Genomic DNA, 23,914 nt, shown 5'->3' with positions numbered 1-23,914 from the left:
TTAATTTTACTACTGAAGGCACCTGAATCATACCCAAAATAAATTATTTTAAAATAAAGTGTTTTTCCCTTTTATTTCAAGTCATTGTAAAATATGAGTTAGTGTTAAAACAATCTAATTAAAAACAACTCCATCTGTGAAGGAAAGAGGTTTGCAGCAGCAGTGTCCTTTGTTTTCTAGAACTCATAACTACATCTTCTTCAGTCCATGTCACTGCATAGAAGGTACTCCTTGTGCCAGAATCACGGGTATCTACATCCATTTGTCCAGTCAGCTGGGTGTTAGATAAGCAGCCTATATAGTGTTTGCCATATCTTCCATCTCCAGCCATCAGTAGTGAACATTCTCCCAGCTAGGCCTCCTCCTTAAATCTTTCTAAAAATCTTTCTGGTAGACTCCCTATGGTGCTCCCCTTCTGGAAGTCAGTTGAAAGGTCCAAAAAACAATCTTAAGGGAATTATAGAACAAGCCTTCTTAGGGTGAAAAATGAACAAGAAAGTAATACAAAAAAAATTAGAAAATGAAAGGCAGTGCACAGTCTGGAGTAAATTGCCCTGGCAGCACAGGAGGAGAAGAGGGTTTAATAACAAGTAAGGGGTATCTGAATGGGTTGCTGCACCCAAGTCTCCTTGCCAGAAAGGTTAGGAGCAGAATGGCTCAGTCTTTATTTCCTTTGCATGTGTTAGTCACCATTGTAGGGTAGAGAGGAGTGAGGAGAGCAGGAGGAGTCATTTAGGATACAAGGTCTGTTCGACAATGTGTATCAGTCTCTTCTTGGGATGTACTGATGAAGGATGTTCGCATGCTAGGAGAGTACTGGTGGAACCCAACGCCATAGAGTGCAGAATAAAAGAAGAAAAGCAATAGATTAGAATTCAGTAAAAGTAGTCATAAAATGCATATTAGCACAATCACGTAAACACATACTGCAATCACTAAGGGATTATTCACACCACGTCCGTTGCGGTGTATTTCTCTGCACTTAACCACACTCCTACCCATGTTCAATGTAAACGGGGTACATTATAAATGTGTATATAGACTGCGCTGCCAAAAAATGTGAATCAAGATTACTAAACAGTTTACCACATATAAAAGTGCAATAAATAAATAAATGAACAGCACTAAAAAATCTTTCCTTATAGTTGAGCTCCTCCATGCCTCTTATCAGTTTGGTTGCCCTACTCTGCACTTTCTCCAGGTCTCCAATATCCTTTTTGTGTACTGGTGCCCAAAACTGAACTGCATAGTCCAGATGAGAGCTTACGAATGATTTTTAAAGGGAGAGAGTTATATCTCTTACTCTCTGGGATCTTTTAATTCAAGAAAGTATTTTGCTACGTTTAAAAATTGCAGCCTGGCCTTGCATGCTATTATTAAGTCTATGATCTACTAAAACCAGACCTCAATGCCTTCCACAAAGGTAGCTGACTCCTTTTGCGGAAGGCACCATCATGCACGCATTGGATACCTAATACACCTTCTATATTTACCAGGCCACACACAAGAGAATTATGCATATGCTTCTCAATGGACAAATGATTGACATTTGGCACTCACAGCACCCTACTCTTCCACACACAAAACATACTCTTGCATTGACCTCTTCATGGTCCACCAAGGGACAATTCCTTTCATATTGAGAGGCAATATCATGTGGTCTGACCATGCTCTATTATCACTGTGGTTCATGCTTACATTTGTAAAAAAGGCTTGGCAAGGTATTGGAAATTGAACGAAAGCCCACTCCATCGTTTTCAAATCTTGGCAGACATGGCTCGGGAAATAGACACATACTTCTCATAAACACCACTGGGGACAATGACCTCATGATGGTACTAGAAGCCCACAAACTGTATATTTGGGGGATCTTCAATAAAGAGAAGCCAAAATCACCAAACTTCTCAATGACAGCCATGTTCTAGAACTCAAGATTCCACCAGAGAAACAAAACTCCTATCCCTGACACACCAAATGTACAGGGCAAAAACAGTCCTTACCCACCGCCACATTTTTGCGGGCATCTTACAACCATGGCGCTAAAAGACTAACAACTCCTTCCTTATGTACCCTCAATTACTACATCCCAGGGCTCAAAGGTAGGCCTTCCCCAGGACAATGCAAATATCTTTGGTATCTTCTACTCTTTTCTTTACAACCTACAGAGTAAAAGCCCTGATTCTCCCTCTCAGATCAGCACAGGCAGAATTACTGCATTCATCTCATCCTTGAACCTACCCAAACTTGACAACTTCTCTACAACTTGATGCCTCTAACACACAGGAGGAATTTCAGTCAGTCATGAATGCCTTCAAACCGGCAATTCTCTTGGCCCAGATGGCCTGAATATATACAATATTATAAAATGCTTTTACCACATGTGATACCACACTATACAAAAGCTCTCAATTCTTTAAGGCCTCATGTACACTGCTACTGCTAAACGGACATTTAGGAGCAGTTGGACAGCTCCTGAACTCTCCTCTATGTTATCTTATCAGTACATGTACACTGGGTCGTTTATAGTCGTTTCTAGGCAGTTGATTTTAGAGAAAGCAAAAAAATGAGTTCAGACGCTGAGTTTAGAGGCATTTCAAGCGCTAAACGCGGTAACTTGCGTTTAGCCGCGATTCGTTTATAGGCGTCTTTCATTTTTGGCTATTTTGAAAAAAGACATTTTCAAATTTTCAAAATTTTTAAATGCAAACGCGGCAAAAGGCCGCTAAACGCGGCACGTAAATGTGGCAAAACGGGCGCTTTAAACGTGGGTTACTATCTGTCAAGTTAAATCGTTCAGGAGAGGTTGTAAAAACGTCTTGTGTACATTAAGCCTAGCTCATCCTTCAGGAGTCACTGAGAGCCCACATTACAGTGATATCCACAGAAGGGAAACTGTGCAAGTTATCTTTCTTTTCATTCCTAAACATTGATCTTAAACTCTTCACAAAAATCCTGGCCAGCTAGTTTCTTCCTCATATTGTAAACATAATTAGACTTTATTAATTAGACTTGACCGAGTGGGTTTTAGCCTCTCAAAATGCTCAGTTTAATCCATGCGCCTATCATCTCAAACCCTCCCTTTCTCCTTTTCTTGATGGATGCCAAAGAGGCCTTTGAGTAAATTGCATGAGAGATAATATGATGATATAGGTTAGTAGAATTTACTCTAACCTGCCTGCCCATGTTAAGGTTAATAGGAACCCTTAGAATCACCCCTATAATCTCCATTTGTACATGCTAGGGTTGCCCAATTTCCTCCCTTTTCTTTGTTCCCTTCCTGGAGCCCATTCTTTTTTTTTGGGCATTGCAACATCTTAAATCTATTTATTTACTCTAAGCCCAACCCATTAACATTCCATCATCCTACCTTTGATCTGTCAGCTCAATCTTTTCCACCTTTTTATGGGTTAATAACCATCCCGGACTCAAAGCCCAACTCCTCAGTCTTCCCAATGCATATGGGGCTTTGCTATCCCTGATTTACTCAAATATTACTCATCCTGCCACCAGGTCAGACTGATAGACACAGTAGATTTGATGTACTAAAACTAGAGAGTGTAAAATCTGGTGTAGCTGTGCATGTTAGCCAATCAGCTTCTAACTTCAGCTTGTTAAATTAAGCTTTGACAAAAAAACTGGAACTGGATTGGTTTCTATGCAGAGCTGCACCAGATTTTGCACTCTCCAATTTTAGCAAATCAACCCCTCACAATCCAGATGGAGCAATGGCCTTTCACTGAGGCTCTGACAACTGTCACTGTCCATACAACTAAAGCTGGCCATTCATTATACAAATTTATTATTCAATTTCCTTTAGATTTTCCTTGAACTATGTAGTGTAAGAGCCTGCCTGATTCCATACAAATTGAAAGTGTTTAGGTTTCCCCTCATATTATATGGTTTTGGAAAATTGCACAAGAAAATCGTATAATCTATGGCCAGCCTAACCCATTTCATTTCTTCCCTACCATCACCAGTAACATTCTTTAGACCCCATACTAACTTCAAAGCATTATGTATGGACACAGGCCTCCTCAGACCTTTCCATCATTCACACACACCTTTCTCACTAAAAAGGACACAGGAGGGCACAAACACCTTGTGCATTACCATTGACACATTTATTATGTATACCAAGACAAATGGATACTCACAAGTGAATAAAAGCAGTATGCATATACATCAAAATCTCCAGCAGAACGCGATGTGCCTGTCATAGGACCACATCTGATTGGATATCTGACGCGCTTCGGGGGACAGATCTCCTTCCTCAGAGCTCATCACCTTTCTCAACCAAAGGCAGGTCAGATAGTTCTGTACCTCCAACAATGGGAGAAAGGTCTTTATGTATCTTTTACACCAGAACAGTACTAAGAATCCTCAAAACGTCATTCTGAACTCCTCCTCCATCTGCACTAGACTCCACAAAACCAACTTTAATTTATTTAAATGTTACTGGACACCAATGGTTATTCAAAAATTCTATCCAAGTATCTGTTGGAAAATGTTGGCACTCATACAGGCTCGCCTACATACTTTTTTGTTCTTGCTCAAAAGTCAGACCATTCTAGAACAAGGTCAGGGAATTCTCCATGATAGGAGAAAATCAGCGTTAAAAACTCACCTAAGCTGCATTTTTTTCAAACCAGTTTAAGTGAATTTAGCAGAGTTTAGCAGTGTTTGGTGTCTAGGCCCTTATTTCTTTATTTGGCCAGAATTTTAATGTATTCTGGCTATTAAAATGAATAAATGCTGAAGTGCTAAGCGCCGCTGGTGTTTGTCATTTTTATGCCCAAAAGTTCCTTTCAGGCTGCCTCTAAACTCTGCTGCTCCTAAACTCCTCTAAACGCTTTATGGTTCAGGGTAACTTACAGAATAGGTGTTAAATGTTAGGGAGCGTTTGGGGGTTAAGGGTGAATTCAGGGGTTAGGTCTAGGTTGTTTTACATGAGTCTGGAAACATATTACATACTGTATGCATACTGTACATTGCATCTGTTTACATACATCATTGCCACCCAGTGCCATGAAATACGTAATATACTTGGGTCACCTGAATCTCGTGTTACATCATCTTTTACCACAATTTCTGCATACAGTTCATTTTGTGGGCCTTTTTGTGGTGTTCTTTATTTGACCTTGTTGATGCATCCTATTTCACTAGCTTCCATGTGTCACATTCCTGGCTTTGTGGCTTTCAGCTCTGTTGCACTTATTCTCTGTTGACTGATACTGTGTTGCTAGACTCTATACTCAACCTGTGTGAAATATGGGCTTTCCAGCCTATCCCAAAACAAATAAACACTTATTTTAGTGTGTTCTATGAAGAAAACATAGGATCAAATTATTCAAATTAAAGCCAGCCATATATGGTTCGAATCTCTGCAGTAACCGGCCAAGATTCAAACCATGTATAGGCAGGCTGAATGTACAGATTGATCAACTTTGGTACAACCAGCCTGCTGGATTTTACATGCGATTATTGCAAATGGCTGTTATAGCCACTAGCAATAATCACTGTCTTCTCCCGGAAGTAATGGCTTCCACTGTCCCCCCCCACCGGGAGAACACCATGGCTCGACAGGAGGCATTCCCCTGTCAACCCATGGTTGCAGTAAATACATTTGCTCGGTCTTTGGATGGCTTTTGTCTGAACATAGGTACATGGGAAAAAATCTGAATGACCGACAAGTCATGGTATACTTACCCTATGATGACAACAGCTGTGCAAAATTCTCCTCCTGTTTTACACTTTTATGAGGCTTTCTTACAAAGACATGATCCAAAAAGCGAAAAAATGTTCTTATGATTTAACTACCACCATTAACCTCAAGGGGTACTCCTTAGTGCCCCTGGGTGGTTGTAGTAAGCCTCATTACTGTAAGGATAACTCAAAATCAGAAGCACTGCTTGATATTTATTTTTTTTTATGCAAAATTCATTTTAAGAGAAACTCCACCCTAAGCGCGCCATTCCAGAGTGGGGCAGGGATAGTTACCTAGTTATATAGTTGGTAAGGTTTAATAAAGACACTAGTCCATCCAGTTCAACATGAGTTTGTGGTTATGTCACTACCATTTTCAATATCCTTGTACATTGTGTTCGCTAATAAATCGATTGAGGGATTTATTCCTTACCAGATATTGCTCTGAGACCCCAGCAATAAGATTATACCCCCAGCTCTAGAACAGCCAAACCAAACAGCGGCCTTTATGTTCTTCATATATTTCTAGAAAGTTTTTTCTGAATCTTGTGTCCTTTCAAAGATTCCATAAAATTATCCAAGGTTTTCACAGCCACATCTGGGAGTCTGGAAAAAATCCCCACCAGAGTATGAGACAGCAGTGACCTGATATGATGATCCTGCTCCATGAAAAATAGAAAAATACATTTCTATTACTACTGGTAGCAGCTTGGCAGGTTTATGGGCCCAGGGTGGGTAAACTGTAAATACACAGTACACTATTCAATAAAAATGCACACACTATACAAGAAAAGCATCAATGAGGATCTGACCACAAGGTGTTGCCAGGCAGGTGGGAATCTTAATATTTGCAGGAATGTGTTACTGGTAGCAACATAATGTGTTGATGGTAGTGTGGAGACCCTTTCAGATGTGCCACCGCTGACCATGTACCTGGTTAGCTATGTAGAAATCTGAGACTGAATGTTGGCAGTTTTTTTAGTAAGTGCATCATTAGATAAAATGGCACTTTGTAAATTTTCTGTAGTTTTGCATATTACATACTACATCTGCCTATTTTATAGATGTAACAATCTTTGAGTTTCCTTTCAGTACATCAGTAGCTATGGCTGTATAATGCTAGCATCCCAGCTACTCACCGAAGGGGGTGGGGACTGCCTGTCAATCAATGGGACATTTTCATATCGAGGATTGCCACTGAACAAACCGCTTTGATTCCTATAGGTAACATAAAAGGAGGAACACAAAAACTCACAACAAGAACAATAAATAATAAAGACTGTAAATATTACAGCATCTTGTAGCATTGTTTCCTATTGCTTTGGTTGGTATATGAGCAGTTGTTTTCTGATTCTATTTATTACCATCAAATAGCACTCTTAGATTGCTATTTTTTTAGATTTCATTTTTTCTATTTAACAAGCTAAAAGCAACATCTAAAGAATTGGAGTATTTATGGGGTCACTTCTAAAACACTAATCTACGTTGGCGTACATAAATAAATAGAAAAAGTGTGATAGCATCTCTTCTTGAGGAAACAGTCCTTCAGCTGGCCATTTTACCAATGCCAAGGCATTGAGTATCTGATCTCTGTCAATGGGGAGGATTCTTGTTTAGGCATAGCCAGGGCTTTTTTTTCTGCCGTTCCGCCACCTCTGGCACTAGTCGCTTGCTGCTCACAGCGCTGCTTCTGTATTTAAAAGTGGCAACACTCCACTCCCGCAGCTGCTCAGAACCCTTCCTGCTCTACACATCTCTATATAAGAGCAGAGGAGGGAGGGGGCAGGGAATCTACACAGCCTCTGTTAGTCTCATGGAAGCACCACCTGAAGCCCACCTGCACTGTCCAATCTCCTACTGTAAGTTGTAGCTGCTCTTATGCAGCAGCCCCTCTCTCTGATGCTTTCTAGGCTGGTTGGAGAGGACTTAGGGTGGAAGGAGAGCTTTCTAATGGGGGGGGGGGGTGTCTATACTGGAATCTGGGAGGAGAGCTTTGTACTGGGGAGGGACTTGGGGGTACACAGTACACCCTTGAACCCTACACCGTGTATGTAGCGCACCCCTCAACCCTGCACTCTGTAGGTAGCACACCCCTCAGCCCTGCACTCTGTATGTAGTGCACCCCTCATGCCCAGCCAACCCCATGCCCTAAGGTTGAGTTCCTGCACCTGCACCTTTTCTCTGAGAAAAAAAAGCCATGGGCATAGCTATTGACTGGCTAGCGCTTCCTGAACACCAACCCCCTAGCTCCCCTTGGCAGAGGCCGTGTGAACAATGCTGTGGCACTGGTCACGTGGCAGAGCCCCAATCGCTGTTTTATAAGCAGCATGTCAGTCACTATTTGTTCAGGTTTAGTTGCTAATCGACTGGCACTCCTTGAAATATTCATAATAAATGAACAGGTTAACTGGAAAAAAAGATTAGGAAACAAATGTAATTCTTTAGCATAGCAGCTGAGGTACCAGTCTTTGTAGTGGATTTTGTTTATTAGGGGGTTAGCACTTCAGTACGAGCAGTTGTTAACCAATATGTATTAGCATAATTGTCACAATTAATTTATGGGCCTATATATTTGCCAGTACTGTATCTTTGTCATTATGTATCATATGTTTTTTTTTTTGTGAACAATGTAATTAGTCATTGTCTTGTAAGAGTTATATTAATTCATGTATTCTAAATGGCAAAATTAAGCTTGTTACTGTAAATGAACAATACAAACCTAATTCTAATTAAAAAATGAATACTCTAAATGCCCATACCCTGGTACATTACATATTTTAAATCTGTGTATTTTTTACACAATCAAAACATTCCAGTGGGAAGGTTTCTGTGTGGGTGACCCAAAATGAACTAAGCAGCTGGCAGGTGAGTGCTGCAAATCATCCTAAAATATAAATTATGAATGGAACTGTATTTGAATTATAAATAAGAAAACTAATTTTTTTTTGGAGTTGAACTGTTCCCTTTTTGATGATGATTGAAATAAAACATACATGGTTATTTTAATAACTAAAATTGCACAAAATATGATCCCTGACCACTGTGTTACTTTCACAAATAGGAAATAGTCTTAAAGCTCTGGGATTGATTTAGTTGTGTTAAGCATGCTATATATAGGGCCTGATTTGTCTGCAAGGCTCGTTGTTTGCACATTAGGCATGAGCAAAAATAACCAATTTTGCTTTCCCAAAATGTTGGTGAAATTTTGCCTATTTGTTAAATGGAGTTTTTTCATGTATTTATTGATGTATTTATTTTTTAAACAACAAGAAGACAGTCCAAATAGTGATGTAAAAATACTTCATAATTGTTTTTCCTCTTTGATTAGCATGCTGTTATAAGAAATAATATTACAAAAAAAAGGCTCAAAAATAGGTAAATTATTTTATGTCAATTTCCTTGTTATTTCACACATTTTTGGTGTTAGTTCAAGTCTTTAAAACAATACGGAAAATCAGCAAATTTTCCACTTTTACGACTACATGCATACTTGTGTTACTGTCTCCTCATGTCCACATTTTCCATCTAGAAGTGTCTTCAATAGGTTGTGTTTACATAGGAGGCTATTGTTGTTGAAGTTACATTGATACAAATCTTTTTAAATGGACTTCTTTATCATTGAACTAGAATGCATGCACAACTCAATGAATTCACTCTGAGAAGGTAAATTGAGGACTCATTATAATGTTGTCATTTTACATTGAGTACAATAAATATTTTATTTTTTAAAATCAGTACTAGTAGCTTTTGTCATCTTGACAATGGCTTCTCCAAGAGCCTCAAAGGGCGGCAATGGCAGTGCAAACATTGCATTACCATTAACTTAAAGCAATGTAGAGTGCATACATTTATCTTAAAGAAAAATTAAGTGAACGCAGTGACTGCACTCTTTAAAGCTACCAGCCTAACATATCTTCAATTTACAAGGGCTTTTCTTCTAACTGAACCTCGCATGGCGAAATTAGAAGACACTTTTGGAAGAATCCCTGTGAATGTGAAACTGATAATTTTATGGCAACATCAGGTTTGATGAAATTTCATACTGTTACCTTTTTTCATAATTTTATCTAGAAAATATTATAAACCAGAACAAATATATGAGAAATGAAAAAGTGAATTATTGGCCATAGCGGTCAATCAGATTCTAGATGATTATAGGAGGTTTGTTGTGCCCCAGTCATCTGTTTTTAGAAGCCCCAGCCATTTGCTCTGGATCTAATGCTGCTCAGAACTTCTGGGGCTTATGCAGCACTAGTCATAGTTGCACAAGGTATAGTTGTAGAATGCTGGAGAAGCCTGAGCTACTATGAGCTGATGGGTGGCAGTACAAGTTTCATTACTTTCTATAGACAAAATGGCTGAAATGGCTGGTTATAAATCTATATTTCTTTCTCTGTTTTTTTTTTTTTTTTTTTTTTTAATAATTTGACTCAGTATTATTATTGTAATAAAAAAAAGCCCCCATGTGGCTGCCGGCCTATGTATGCGGCTACTCACATGTACTGTGAGACGGGGGCGTTGGAAATAGGCGGGGCCGAGACCCGCAGGCTGTTGTGGCTGCCGCAGCTACTGCTGTAACTATAGAAACTGGGCAGGTGAGGTCTGCCTGCTGTGCGGAGGATCTCTCTACGTGCCTGAGGGTTAAATGGGTCATCCTCGTCCATGTCATCATAGTCCAGGTCCCTGCAACATAGTGCAAACAAACAATATAATACTTTAACATGGATTAGTAACTTATATAAAACATAACAGCAATAGATAAAAGAAAAAAACACACAAAATAGAAAAATATGATGGTTACCCTGGGTGACCTCACTTTAAAGCACATCTAAACCCAATCACTGAAATCTCAAATAAGCTTTGCAAGTAAATAAATAAATAAAATATTTTCAATATTTTTAAATCTGAAATATTCCCTAAAATAATACCAGGTGATCCTGTCTTGTTCATCCACTCCTTGTTATGGAGTGAAAATGCTCCCCCTGTCTCTCAAATGCTCTTCTGTATTTTCTCATGCACTTATAATGGAGACTGCAAGTGGCTGCGCTGATGCAAATTTCTCAGGCCTATTCTGCCTTTGTCACCATCAAGAAGTCTACCCTGAGTAGTAATATTTCATACTACTTAAAAAGTGAGTAACTGCATAGAGCCTGGAGGAAATCAGCAGAGCTGGGATTTAAAAAAAAGAAAAAAAAAAGGAAAAAAAAATTATTTTAAATAAATGACAACAGTTTATGGTTGAAATCTACTTTAAACAACCTCATTGATCTGTTTTTAACCTGCTATTCTACATTAACATCCAGAAGGACATTATCTAAGCTTCCAGGAAGTTTGTGCCACTGTAAACCTTTCTAGATGTGTTGCCACTAAGACCTCCTGCACACAAGACACCTAAAAAAGGACATTTTATAGGCATTCAGGCTTTACTGATCTAAATGCAGCCCATTATTTTCAATGGGCCTATTCACACAGGCGTGTAAGCTTTTGCTGTGTATAGATCAGTTAAAAAAAAAAAAAAATCTGCTTTGTATTTTTATTCTTCTATACATGTACTCCAACACTCCCTTTGTTTAAAAAATGCTAGAATCATTTTTACGCCTGCATACATATACGTACAAATATATATATTTACGTTTCTTTTGCTATTGGCTTGTAATTTTGTTTAAATAAAGCAAATATTTATATCAGTCTCAAAGTTGGTCAATAACTGGGCCGATAACAGATCAATATCCTAATACTGTAAAATCCTGGTGCACAAGCTTTCAGTGCAAAACCAATATACAGCACTACCCCAATTGAAACTTACCAAAATAACTAATATGTGCAAACTTAAAGTGTTTTATGTGCAGACTTTAGACTGAAAACCATATTCCCATAAAAAGTAATACATAGTGATAAATGCTAAAAATAGGTATAAACAGCCATTAATAGGGTTCATTTTTTCTGTGTGAGAAAAATCTTCAACAAAGTGATCCATGCAATCTTTCCCAACATAGTCCAGTAACCTCCAGTACAATATATCTCCAATGACCATGTCCATATACGCATCCAATGTACTCTGAATGTAAATTGCTGCGCCCCTCTTTTATTTTTATGATCACACACCCTTGGCCCCCTGTGAAATAAAACTCACCAAAAGCTAATAAGCGGGTCTGGTGCCCTTGATTTATAGGAAGAATAATGTTCTTCATCTCGTTCATTTCAAGATACTCATTAAATGATGCACATGGCAGAATACAAAAAATATATAAAAACAACAAAATTGCACTCAACATACACACAGTAGTTGCTGCCCACCCCAACACTCAAGATGACTCGTATAATCATGCAATGGTGCCCCACATCAACAGCACCTCCTACTTGCGTGTGGACTTGCATAGCACTAGTGTGAATGACTTTGAGGGCTTGATTTACTAAAACTGGAGAGTGCAAAATCTCAGGCAGTTCTGCAAAGAAATCAGCTTTCAGGTTTTTTGTCAAAGCCTAATTGAACAAGCTGAGGTTAGAAGCTGATTGGCTACCGTGCACAACTGCACTAGATTTTGCACTCTCCAGTCTTAGTAAATCAACTTTTAAGTGTCCAGGCCCCACCCAATGTGTTTCGCCTTCCAAGACATTATTAGGAGCACTTACGTTTGCACATATTAGTTATTTTGGTAAGCTACACTTAGGGGAGCACTCTATAATGGTTTCACACAGGATTAGAATATCAAAAGACATTGTTTACAGCTGTTGAAAATAGTTTGTTAACAGGCAGCACAGATAATAATAGAATCCACCAGATGTAAAAAGCTAACAATGGCATTGTTGGGGTTTATTGGTGTTCACCAGTGTTAGGCATTAGATTAGGGAGTTAAGTGTAACAGTTAGCATTTGTTGTGTATTAATAAAAAAGTGAAAGGTTAAAGCTTAACTAAACCAAAAAACAAAATGTTTGTATATACTGGAGTTTATGAGTTTTTAGATGTGGTGGCTATTAGTTTCCTTTTTTGGACGTGTTTTCCCTTTATTTTTCTCCTGGTAATTCTGCTAATTACTGTATACACTTACCCTAATACTCTTCTGATTTGTAATGCAAACCCCTCCTCTTCCTTCCAACACCATTACATAAAGGTATGTTACTTTGTAGTTGAAAGAAATTAGATAAGAAAGTGGATAACTAATAGGGTATGAACTATTAACCACTTAAAGGGGTTGTAAAAGTAAAAGTTTTTTCACCTTAATGCATTCTATGCATTAAGGTGAAAAAACATCTGACAATACAGGCCCCCACAGCCCCCCCGTTTTACTTACCTGACCCTACGAAAGTCCCGCGCTTGCCCCCGACATCCTCTTCGCCGCACAGCCTGGCCATTGATTGGTTACAGTGGATGGATTGAAAGCAGCGCAGCCATTGGCTCGCGCTGCTGTCAATCACATCCAATGATGTGGCGTGCTGGGGGGCGGGGCCGAGTGATACAATGAGTGGCTATGGCCGCCGGCTGTATCACGGGAGCACGCCTGCAAGCACTCAACACCATCCGAGGGAGCTCGCATGAAGGTGTTGAGTCCTTGCGGGGGGGGGGGCGCCGAGACAGCCGCCGAGGGACCCCAGAAGACCAGGTTTGGGGCCACTCTGTGCAAAATGAGCTGCACAGTGGAGGTAAGTATAACATGTTTGTTATTTTAAAAAAAAATATATATATCTTTAGTGATCCTTTAAGGACTGAGCCTCTTTCTGAGATTTGGTGTTTACAAGTTAAAAACTGTTTTTTTTTGCTAGAAAATGACTTATAACCCCAAACATTATATATATTTTTTTCTAACACCCTAGAGAATAAAATGGCAGTTGTTGCAATACTTTCTGTCACATCGTATTTGCGCAGAGGTTTTACAAGCACACTTTTTTTGGAAAAAATACACTTTTTTGAATAAAAAAATAAGACAACAGTAAAGTTAGCCCAATTATTTTTTACATTGTGAAAGATAATGTTACGCTGAGTAAATTGATACCCAACATGTCACGCTTCAAAATTGCGCCCGCTCGTGGAATGGCGACAAACCTTTACCCTTAAAAATCTCCATAGGGGACGTTTTAAAAAATTCTACAGGTTGCATGTTTTGAGTTACAGAGGAGGTCTAGGGCTAGAATTTTTGCTCTCGCTTTAATGATTGCGGTGATGCCTCACATGTGTGGTTTGAACACCGTTTTCATATGCGGGCACTACTCACGTGTGCGTTCGCTTCTGCACACGAGCTCGTCAGGAGGGGCGCTTTAAAAAAAAAAAAAAAATTCTTATTTATTTTACTTTAAATTTTTTATTTTGATACGGTTTTTTCACAAAAAATATTTTAGGTCACTTTTATTCCTATTACAAGGAATGTAAACATCCCTTTTAATAGAAAAAAAAGCATGACAGGACCTCTTCAATATGAGATCTGGGGTCAAAAATACAGCAGATCTCATATTTACACTAAAATGCAATAAAAAAAAAATTGCAAAAAAATAAAAACATTTCTCCTTTAAAAGCTATGGACGGAAGTGACGTTTGACGTCACTTCCGCCCTACCATCCCATGGAGCCGAGCAGGTGCCATCTTCCCCTCAGTCAGCAGCCAGGCATCCATGGGAGAGGACGCGATCGTCTCCGCTGATACTGGCAGGTCCGGTAAGAGGCGGAGACGACCGGAGCACGGCGGGAGGGGGGTGGGCACCTCTCCTGCCTCCGATAAAAGTGACCTCGTGGCAAATCCGCAGCAGAGACCACTTTTATCCTAAAAAGAAACGCTCAGCATTCCCGAAAAAAATGTGGTTTTGGCAGCTAGCTGCTGCCATAACCCCGGTACTTAGCAAAGTACCGACGTACGGCTACGTCGTTTTGCGTGAAGTGGTTAAATAACATTTTGTATTTTGTTATATTTAAATAGATATGTGGACATGTGCTAGGAGTATGCATGTGTTGTTTTCTTGAGAAGTGTTTTATTGCTGCTGTAAAGAGTATCAGGATACATCTATTGATCTATTATTAGAGACTCCACGTTCAGTTCACAGGAAGTTACAAGGACACACCATTTCTGACAGGGTCAACAGGTATTTTTTGTACTAGTTGAAAATGTGCTTAGCCTTAAAATAGACAACAAATGTTTCCACCCACATCTAAGGAATTGTAAGCAGGAATACATTACATTTTTTTAGATATACTGTGAGGTTGATTTACTAAAAGTGGACAGTGCTAAATCAGATGCAGCTGTGCATGGTAGCCAATCAGCTTCTAACTTCAGCTTATTCAATTAAGCTTTGCAACAAAATCTGGAAACTGATTGCTTTCTAACAGAGTTGCACCAGATTTTGTACTCTCCAGTTTTAGTAAATCAACCCCTATATGTTGTAGAGTAAAGTTTTAATGGTTATGGTAAGTTGGGGATATAGGTCAGAGCTAAGATTTCAAGGTCAATGTAAATTTTAAGGGTTAGGCTAAAAGTTTAGGTTCAGGTTACACATTCATTTATAGGGTTAGGTTAAGATGGTGAGTAAAGGGTAGCTTGCTAAGGTCAGGATATATTTTAGAGATAGGTTAGATGTCTGTGAAATTTTAAACCACAGTAAACTTTTAGTGTACTGGCTTGGCACTGCAAGGACTTACAGTGCCAATCCAAGTAGTCAACAGCACACATGCTAGAACACTAATGAGTAGGTTAAAACACAATTACAACCTCAAAAACAGATATGCAGTCAGTTTTACCATCCCCGTTTTCATATTTTACCTCTGCTTTCCAGCAGTTATACAGGGAATCTAAATATGACTGTGCAGTTCAATGGGCACCCAATTACTCTAATAGTCAGACCCACTGTTCCCAGTACTAGACCTGGTCAGACAATCCTCTTTCTCTGCAGTTCAAGTAAATGATATGAAGATTGTGCTGAGGGGTGTGGCTGGTACACAGTTCTGCTGCCACAGAGCACTGCAGAGTGAGGGCTGGAACCAGCAAGGAAACAGTATTTTAGGGCATTGCCTAGCAAAATCAATCATAAATCATTAAATGGTACAGGGTTATAAAGAGGTAAGAGTGCAAGACTTCAACTTAGCTTTAAATAAGTATATTTGTGTCTTCTTTTACACATTTTTCTATTACAGCATTTTAACTGACATGTCTGTTTCTCCTACCAAAAGTTTTCTTTTTGTTTCTAGTACTACTGCAGTATTTCCAACTTCTACCGTACAACTCACGCAAGTGTATGAACATTTTCCCTTTTCGTTTTCATTTTCCCTTTTGCCCATCATCTTGCGCAGACCCAGTAATGCACATAAAGATACACATAGAAATAAAACTGGGTGGAGCGATGTGCTGACATTATGGCTAGTTTATATCTTTTTTGGGGATCTTCTATGACCAAGTCTATGACCAAGTCTTCTTGAGGGCAATCTCTTTATTTCAATCCAAAGCTCCCCTGGATGAATAGAGGCCCTGGCTGGGTTTTGAGCCGCAAGCCATATTGACCTTCCTTAAAGTGACACTAAATTTAAATTTTTTTTTTTAAATAACAAACATGTCATACTTACTTCCACTCTGCAGCTCATTTTGCACAGAGTGGCAGAGTGGCCCCGATCCTCGGTGGCTCTCTCGGCTCCTCCCCACATTAGATAACCCCCTGGGAGAAGCGCTCTCCCACGGGGTTACCTTGTGGGCGTGCTCCTGAGTCCGGCACTCTGCGTCCATAGACGCCGAATGCAGGACTCGGCCCCGCCCCCGGCGGCCGCGTCATTGGATTTGATTGACAGCAGCGGGAGCCAATGGCTGCGCTGCTATCAATCTATCCAATCAACAGCCGAGAACCCCCTAGCCGAGAGACTGCGCGTCCCTGTAGGGCAAGTTCGAGGGTTTAGATAAGTAAGACGGGGGGGGGGGGCTGGGGGCCAGTCACTGCCAGGTGTTTTTTCACCTTAATGCATATGATGCATTAAGGTGAAAAAACACTTACCTTTACAACCCCTTTAAAAGGAGGTCCTTGCAAGCTGGTAAGCAAGCACTCTTTAAGGTGGAGGCGTTAACTAAAGATCATACACTTCTCTGGTGATGGATGATGTGTTTATCGTTTGAAGGACTTTGTTCCATCACAATTTGGTCTGTACACTTTCAATATTATTTTATATTTTTTTTTTTCACAACCATATTTTCACATTTGTATTTTCACATTTTCCAATTTAATTTCCTATTTCTTTATCATAATTTAGCGCAACTCTATTAGCATTTGTAATTGTTACTGTGTGTATCTCACAGGAGAGTTGCAGCTATTTAGGTATAATAGCGCAGTTTTTCCCTTGCTGAAATAGAAATAAAACTGTGCAGTTGTTCAATGTCTGACCTTCAACTGCCTCCTAATACTCAACATATGTTTAAAAGTACATTTCCAATCAGCCTTTAATCTAATAATCCAGGTCTGCATTAATAAAGTAATCTGCAAGATGAACGCATGCACTCTGAATTATTAGATAAAGGCTTTCTTGTAAAGTGGAAATGGGATTCTTTGTAAAGTCTATAATGGGGATTTAATAATACAAACCAAAAACACAAACATAAATGTATGACACAAATTTACACAAGTAATGTGCACATTATCACCCAAATCATTTGAAGAAGTGAAGGAAATTTTCCTCACTGTGCATATCGGCATACTTACTCGCCATTATACAAAATATGTACAAGGGAATACTGTATTGCTGTGCCTGCTTTTGTTTTATGCCTGGAAAATGATCTTATTCATTGATCTGGTTAACAAGATTCTACCCAAATATGACCAAGCTTATGTTAGCCAAACATGTCCTGGAAAAATTAAAAAAGGTATGACACCCATGGATGTGTTTATTTAAATAATTGTAACTATCGTATGTGAATTTGTGCATGAGACATTCTTTATTTTATGGCCTGTTTAACAAGTCATGATGTCTTATACTGTATGTATTCCTAATGCATATATCCTGTAATAGATAAATAAAACACCTTGAAGAACATAAATGTAATTGCAATGAGTATGGTGCACAAGGAGTTCTGTGTGACTGTCAGAATGTAACTAACCTGTTCTGGAAACGTTTCCATGCACGAGGCAGGCTGCATATGGCAGCTGTGAAGGAGAGAGCCGACAGAAAAGAGAACAGAAGCAGAAACAGGATTCCTTCCATTCCATCATAACAAAGCCCTTTCAGAGCATCCACATAGTCCTGCAAAAGAGAAAAAACACCTTAGATATTTAATGCATTCATTTCTGAGGTTTTTTTTTTTTCTTTTTGTGATGGGGCCACTTCCCTCATACATTTTTATAACAAACCTAATACATAGAAGCCACAAACCACCTATAAAAAATTACTGGGGGAGAATGAAACCTTGAATCCTATTTAGTGGTGTTGAGTAATAACTCCTTTGTTAGGTACCTTAAGAGTATGTCCAAACCTATTTTGTAGTTCTGTAAAAATGTTTGTTCTTAGCTTTATGTGTCTTTTTGGAAGATTTCCAACTCTGGGAAAAGCTCAAAGTTGACCTTTGTAGTACAGGCACAGCCTTTGTGCAAAGGATGGCTGTCCACTTCCAACTCTTGCCACCTTAAACTTTCCAACATTTCCAAAATTCACCCCTTCTTAACAAACGACATCAGAAAGCTACAAATTCTCACCTTAACTTTTGCAGCTCCTATCTCATTGGCCTACTTTTACACAGGCTACCCCCTCCTTCCTTCTATCATGAATGTTGCTACAACCCCTGCACTTCACCAACCATTCAGTGGCTGTAACCCCCCTCTGCTAGTACCTCTATTGGCTTCTATTAGCCCAAAATATTGAATTCAAAATACTAATATTAACATAAAAAGCCATCCACAACTGTGCCCCCAGCTACATCAGCAACCTCATCTTAAGATATTACCCAAAATGTTCACTGCTCTCAGGACCTCTTGCTCTCTATCTCCATCGTTTGTCATTCCCTCCCACACTGACCTCCAGACCCTCTTCTATCCTCTGGCATTCCCTACCCCGATCTGCGCAACTTTTTCCTACTCTTACCTCCTTTAGGTAATCCTTGAAATCTCATCTCTTCAGGGAAGCCTATCCCACTGTCAGCTAAAAAAAAATTACTTCTATCTTCTGCATAGGGCCTGCCATACATGGTTCGAATTTTGACAGGTTCAGCAGGAATCGTCTAAAATTCAAACCATTAATGGGCAGGTTGAATGTACCAAGTTAATCGATCAATCAACTTGGGTACAACCAAGCTTCCAGATTCGCTTGCTAGAGCTGCTAGCGATAATCACTGTCTTCTCCCGGCGGGGATGCAGGAAAGATATTTGCATGATTTACATATCAACACAGGCAGTGCTGACTAGAGATGGGCGAACAGTTCGGCCTGAGCATAATTTCGGGTCTGAACTTTGGTTGTTCGGATGTTCTGCGAACACCGAACAATATGCGGTGTTCGGGGAAAATTCGGAACACCATTTACGTCTATGGGACACTAACATGAAAAATCAAAGGTGCTAATTTTAAAGGCTTATATGCAAGTTATTGTCATAAAAAGTGTTTGGGGACCTGGGTCCTGCCCCAGGGGACATGTATCAACGCAAAACATTTTTTTTTAAAACGGCCGTTTTTTCGGGAGCAGTGATTTTTTTAATGCTTAAAGTGAAACAATAAAAATGAAATATTCCTTTAAATATTGTGCCTGGGGGGTGTCTATAGTATGCCTATAAAGTGGCGCATTTTTCCCATGTTTAGAACACTACCGCAGCAAAATGACATTTCTAAAGGAAAAATTGTCATTTAAAACTACTCGCGGCTTTAATGAATTGTCGGGTCTCGGCAATATAGATAAAACTCATTGAAAAAAAGAGCAATGGGTCCCCCCCAGTCCATTACCAGGCCCTTTGGGTCTGATATAAATATTAAGGGGAACCCCGAGTCAAAATTTAAAAAAAATTGCGTGGGGGGTCCCCCTAAAATCCATATCAGGCCTGATTTTAAGGGGAACCCTGTGACAAAATTTAAAAAAAATGGCTTAGAGGTCCCCCCAAAATACATACCAGACCCTTATCCGAGCACACAACCTGGCAGGCCGCGGGAAAAGAGGCATATATACGCCTTTAAAATGAGCACTTTTTGATTTTTCATGTTTGTGTCCCATAGACTTTAATATTCAGGTTTTTTTCAGAAATTTTTTTGGCATGCACTTTCTGTGGTGAACATTTTAGAAACATGAGGCAAAAAACATATTCAGCACGCACAGCAAGCAGGAACCCTGTCGTACACAATAAAGATCAATAAGATCAATAAAAAATCAGCTAGTTAGGTCTATAGATTGAAATTGCATGTGCGTACATACATGCATACAGGGCAACAATCCAATCATACCTTAATTAATTATCTTTGATCTTGTTAATTTTATTTAGTAAATTAGGGTTACCAAGTTAAGGGAATTCTACTTAAAGACAGCAATAAAAGCCCAAGGTTTTTTGTTTTTTTTTATATATTCTTCTCCACCCGATCCAAAGCTAAAAGAAAAGTTTTGGCTGGATTTCCACTTTCAGCTATATCAAAGATCAAGCTTTTACGTACCTTGTGAAGGCCTCGGCAATTCAGCAAAGCAACCAAATGATGAAAATTTCCCTCTGTTGTATTCAGCATGGCCTGGACCACTAATAAGTTTTTCTGTTTGGGAAAAGGAAGGTAAGAACAGACTTATATTAATGTCTAAATTCTAAATAAGATGCTTATATACAAGGCAAAACAAAACAACTGCTAACACTAAATTCTTTTAAACACTGGATGTTTTTTTCAACAGCTCCTATTGGCATCTGACATTTTTTTTCTGCCTCTAAACACCCTTGCATGTTGTCCTATGTTTCCATGCACACATAGGGGGTTATTTACGAAAGGCAAATCCACTTTGCACTGAAATTGCACTTGGAAGTACAGTCGCTCTACATCTAAGGGGTAGATCTGAAACGAGGGGAAGCTCTGCTGATTTTATCATCCAATCACGTGCAAGCTAAAATGCTGTTTTTTTATTCTCCTTGCATGTCCCCATCGGATCTACAGCGACTGCACCTCCAAGTGCTATTCAGTGCACTTTCAAGTGCACTTGCAGTGCAAAATGGATTTTCCTTTAGTAAATAACCCCCATAGGCTTTTAGAGGAGTTTAGAGGCAGGAAAAAAAAAAACACTGCCATTACATCCAGAAGCAGAAGAGTGTTGGCAGAAAAAAACGTTTGACGCTTCTAAATGCACATACACAGTATTGGGTGAAATTTTTTTATCTTGAAATTTATGAAAAGAAAGAGGCAAACCATCAAACAAAATAGGTCAGTAAAGCAGGTCAGGAAATAAAAGAAGCTGTATAAGAGAAGTATGAAAAGGCTGCAAGACTTTGGGAAAGTAATAAGTTCATAATTTCTCTTCTAAAGTCCATGAAGACTTTAGAAGAGAAATGATATTTGTTTGGTCAGTTTTAGTATAGAAATGCTTACACTAATCTTTTTTAAGACTTTTTTATTACAAGAATAAACTTTGGTTTGATCAATGAGCACTTAAAATGTATTTTAAGTGCTCATTGATAGTTAGAAACCCAACACTGCCTTTTCATTTGTTGACTACCTGTAACTGAAATTCTATATCAGTACTTATAAGCAAATAAGAGGGGGTGCACCTCTTTGACTCATTTAGCTGTGAACATACCTAAATAAAAGGAGATATGTGTCTTGTTGAGTGCAGATAATAATTTACAGGTAATACACAACAGGTGCAAAGCCCCATCTTTCTTTCTTACAAGTTGACTTTTTTTAATCACGTCACTCTATAATGCTTCAAATCAATCCCTTTACCTCCTAAAACAAGGCCAGTGCAGATATGCCAATACCACTCCTGTACTGGGAGTGAAGTGTACTTGGGTACCTGGTGCAACCATAATCATCATCAAACTGGGACAAGATATGCAGAAGCTTGTCCATAAACCAGCCTACAATCAATAAACAGAACCTCTGTTTCCAACTACAAAGGGTGGAAACTGTTGCATTCCTAGGCCAAATCTCTACTACCTAGTATTTTTGCCTTTTGTAGGAGTATAGGCACTTCTAGGCCACAGTAGGCTAAGAAATACATGCAAGACTATACTGACACATTAAGCCTAAGCACAGTGGTCTAGATCGTGGTGGTGTAGGGGGGACAAACTATCATACATACATTAAACACATTTACCAGCAGTAAGCTATGCAAACCAGTGGTATTCATAACTCTTCTTCATAACAGAAATAAATCATGTTTATTTTTTTATTTTTTTCAAATATAATTTTTTATTAAAGCTCAGGGAGGGCAAAGCCCAAGTATAACATCAACATAAAAATAAACAATATATAATTTGTCCAACAATTAAATCTGCATACAGAGCTAACAATGGCCCACATATATGTAAATAGTAGGTATGTCTAATATAGCTTTCTTTTTTTTGTTATGTTAGACATAAAACGATGCATAGTAACTACAAGATGAGACATTAGACCGCCCAATCCTATCGTCTTTTTTTGTATTTCCAAAGATCAGAGTAGAGAGAGACAGAAAAGAAAATAGAAAAAGAGGGGTGGAGGAAAGAGGAGGAAAGGGTGGAGGGGGGGGGGTGTCACGGTGGAGAAGGATTCCAGTGGTGTAGGTGGGCAGACTAAGCAGTCGCTAGAGAACGTTTTATGATCTGAGTAAGGTCAACTCTTCATCAGACAATATAAACAGATTCCAGAGCCTCCACATTTTGGAGTACTTTTCAAGCTTATTCTGCGCCGTGAGTATCAAGTCTTCCATTTTGTTTATGTCCTCTAATTTGCATAGCCAACTCGCAATAGTCGGTGGTGTTTGTTTAAATAATGTTTATTACCTTATTGCCTGAATGCCTTAGTATTTGGGCACCAAAGTGTTTGTGGGAGCTGTTCTGTAAAATCTGTTTGACAAGATATCTTCATTGAAATATCCAGTAACTCCCTACCGTTTTGCCCAATACTGAGCTAAAAGATGCTCTTGCACTAATGCTCCATAATGTAAAATAAACAAATAATGAATGAATCCAAGTGTAGGGGGTTACATTATTTTTATGGCTTTGAGGAAAGAGATGGAGCAATGAACTACTGAATACAAACTTTTCTCTGTGGCTGGAGTTGAATTTTGCTACACTAGAAAGTAAACTACATGTACTTACTTCTGCTGTTGGAAATTGCGGTATTGCTTCTCTTTCCAAACCATGAAGCTGAGGATGAATATTGGACAGAGATCTCTGTGACATGGTCAATTTCTGTGTAAAAAGAACTAGATTTACCTATCTATGTACATACACAACAAAAATATGCATTAATCATTTTCTGTAGTAAACATTGCAGCAGTTTAATGGTAAGCTTTTATTTAATGTAAAACGTCATGCATTAATGCAATACAAAAAGATTTGAAATGTATTTACAAGCCAACCTCAATGCACTGTCTAACTGGGCGACTATGTGGCAGATGAGTTTTAATGTTGATAAATGTAAAGTTATGTACTTGGGGGCTAAGAATATGCATGCATCATACATACTAGAGGGAGTACAACTGGGGGATCCATAGTGGAGAAGGATCTGGGAGTTTTGGTAGATCATAAGCGCCATAATAACACGCAATGCCAAGCTGCAGTTTCCAAAGCGAGCAAAGTCCTTTTTTGCATAAAGAGAGGTATGAACTCGAGAGAAAGAGATATAGTTTTGACCCTGTACAAATAATAGGTAAGACCTCATCTGGAATATGCAGTTCAGTTTTGAGCACCAGTTCTCAAAAAGAATATCAAGGAACGGGAGAAAGTGCAGAGAAGGGCAACCAAACTGATAAGAGGCATAGAAGAGCTCAGCTATGAGGAAAGATTAGAGGAACTGAATTTATTCTCTCTTGAGAAGAGGAGATTACGGGGGATATGATCAACATGTACAAATATATAAGGGATCCATATAGTGAACTTGGTGTTGAGTTATTCACTTTACGGTCAACACAGAGGACAAGGGGGCGCTCTTTACGCCTAGAGGAAAAGAGATTTCATCTCCAAATACGGAAAGGTTTCTTCACAGTAAGAGCTGTGAAAATGTGGACTAGACTCCCTCCAGAGGTGGTTCTGGCCAGCTCAGTAGATTGCTTTAAAAAAGGCCTGGATTCTTCCCTAAATGCACACAATATAACCGGGTACTAACATT

The 23,914-nt window shown here is 39.1% G+C and overlaps 1 protein-coding gene across 2 annotated transcripts in view; it reads right to left on the bottom strand.

The window, feature by feature from the left end:
- Positions 1-257: 257 nt before the first annotated feature.
- The window catches only part of TTYH1 (tweety family member 1), a 245,107-nt gene continuing 221,450 nt past the window's right edge, over positions 258-23,914 (bottom strand). The window contains exons 9-14 of one of the 2 annotated variants that reach the window (XM_073602865.1): positions 22,903-22,995; positions 20,279-20,371; positions 17,757-17,899; positions 10,201-10,386; positions 6,843-6,921; positions 258-816 (exon numbers count right to left, since the gene is read on the bottom strand). In XM_073602865.1, coding sequence (XP_073458966.1) covers positions 733-816; positions 6,843-6,921; positions 10,201-10,386; positions 17,757-17,899; positions 20,279-20,371; positions 22,903-22,995 — 678 coding nt within the window. In that variant the 3' untranslated portion in view covers positions 258-732. The remainder of the gene's footprint in view (positions 817-6,842; positions 6,922-10,200; positions 10,387-17,756; positions 17,900-20,278; positions 20,372-22,902; positions 22,996-23,914) is intronic. The other variant, XM_073602866.1, reaches the window with a different exon arrangement.

Source organism: Aquarana catesbeiana, linkage group LG10, assembly GCF_042186555.1.
Source record: "Aquarana catesbeiana isolate 2022-GZ linkage group LG10, ASM4218655v1, whole genome shotgun sequence".
Classification (NCBI taxonomy): Eukaryota; Metazoa; Chordata; class Amphibia; order Anura; family Ranidae; genus Aquarana; species Aquarana catesbeiana.
The sequence above is the reverse complement of the archived record's forward strand: the minus strand, read 5'-3'. Positions and strand labels throughout refer to the sequence as shown.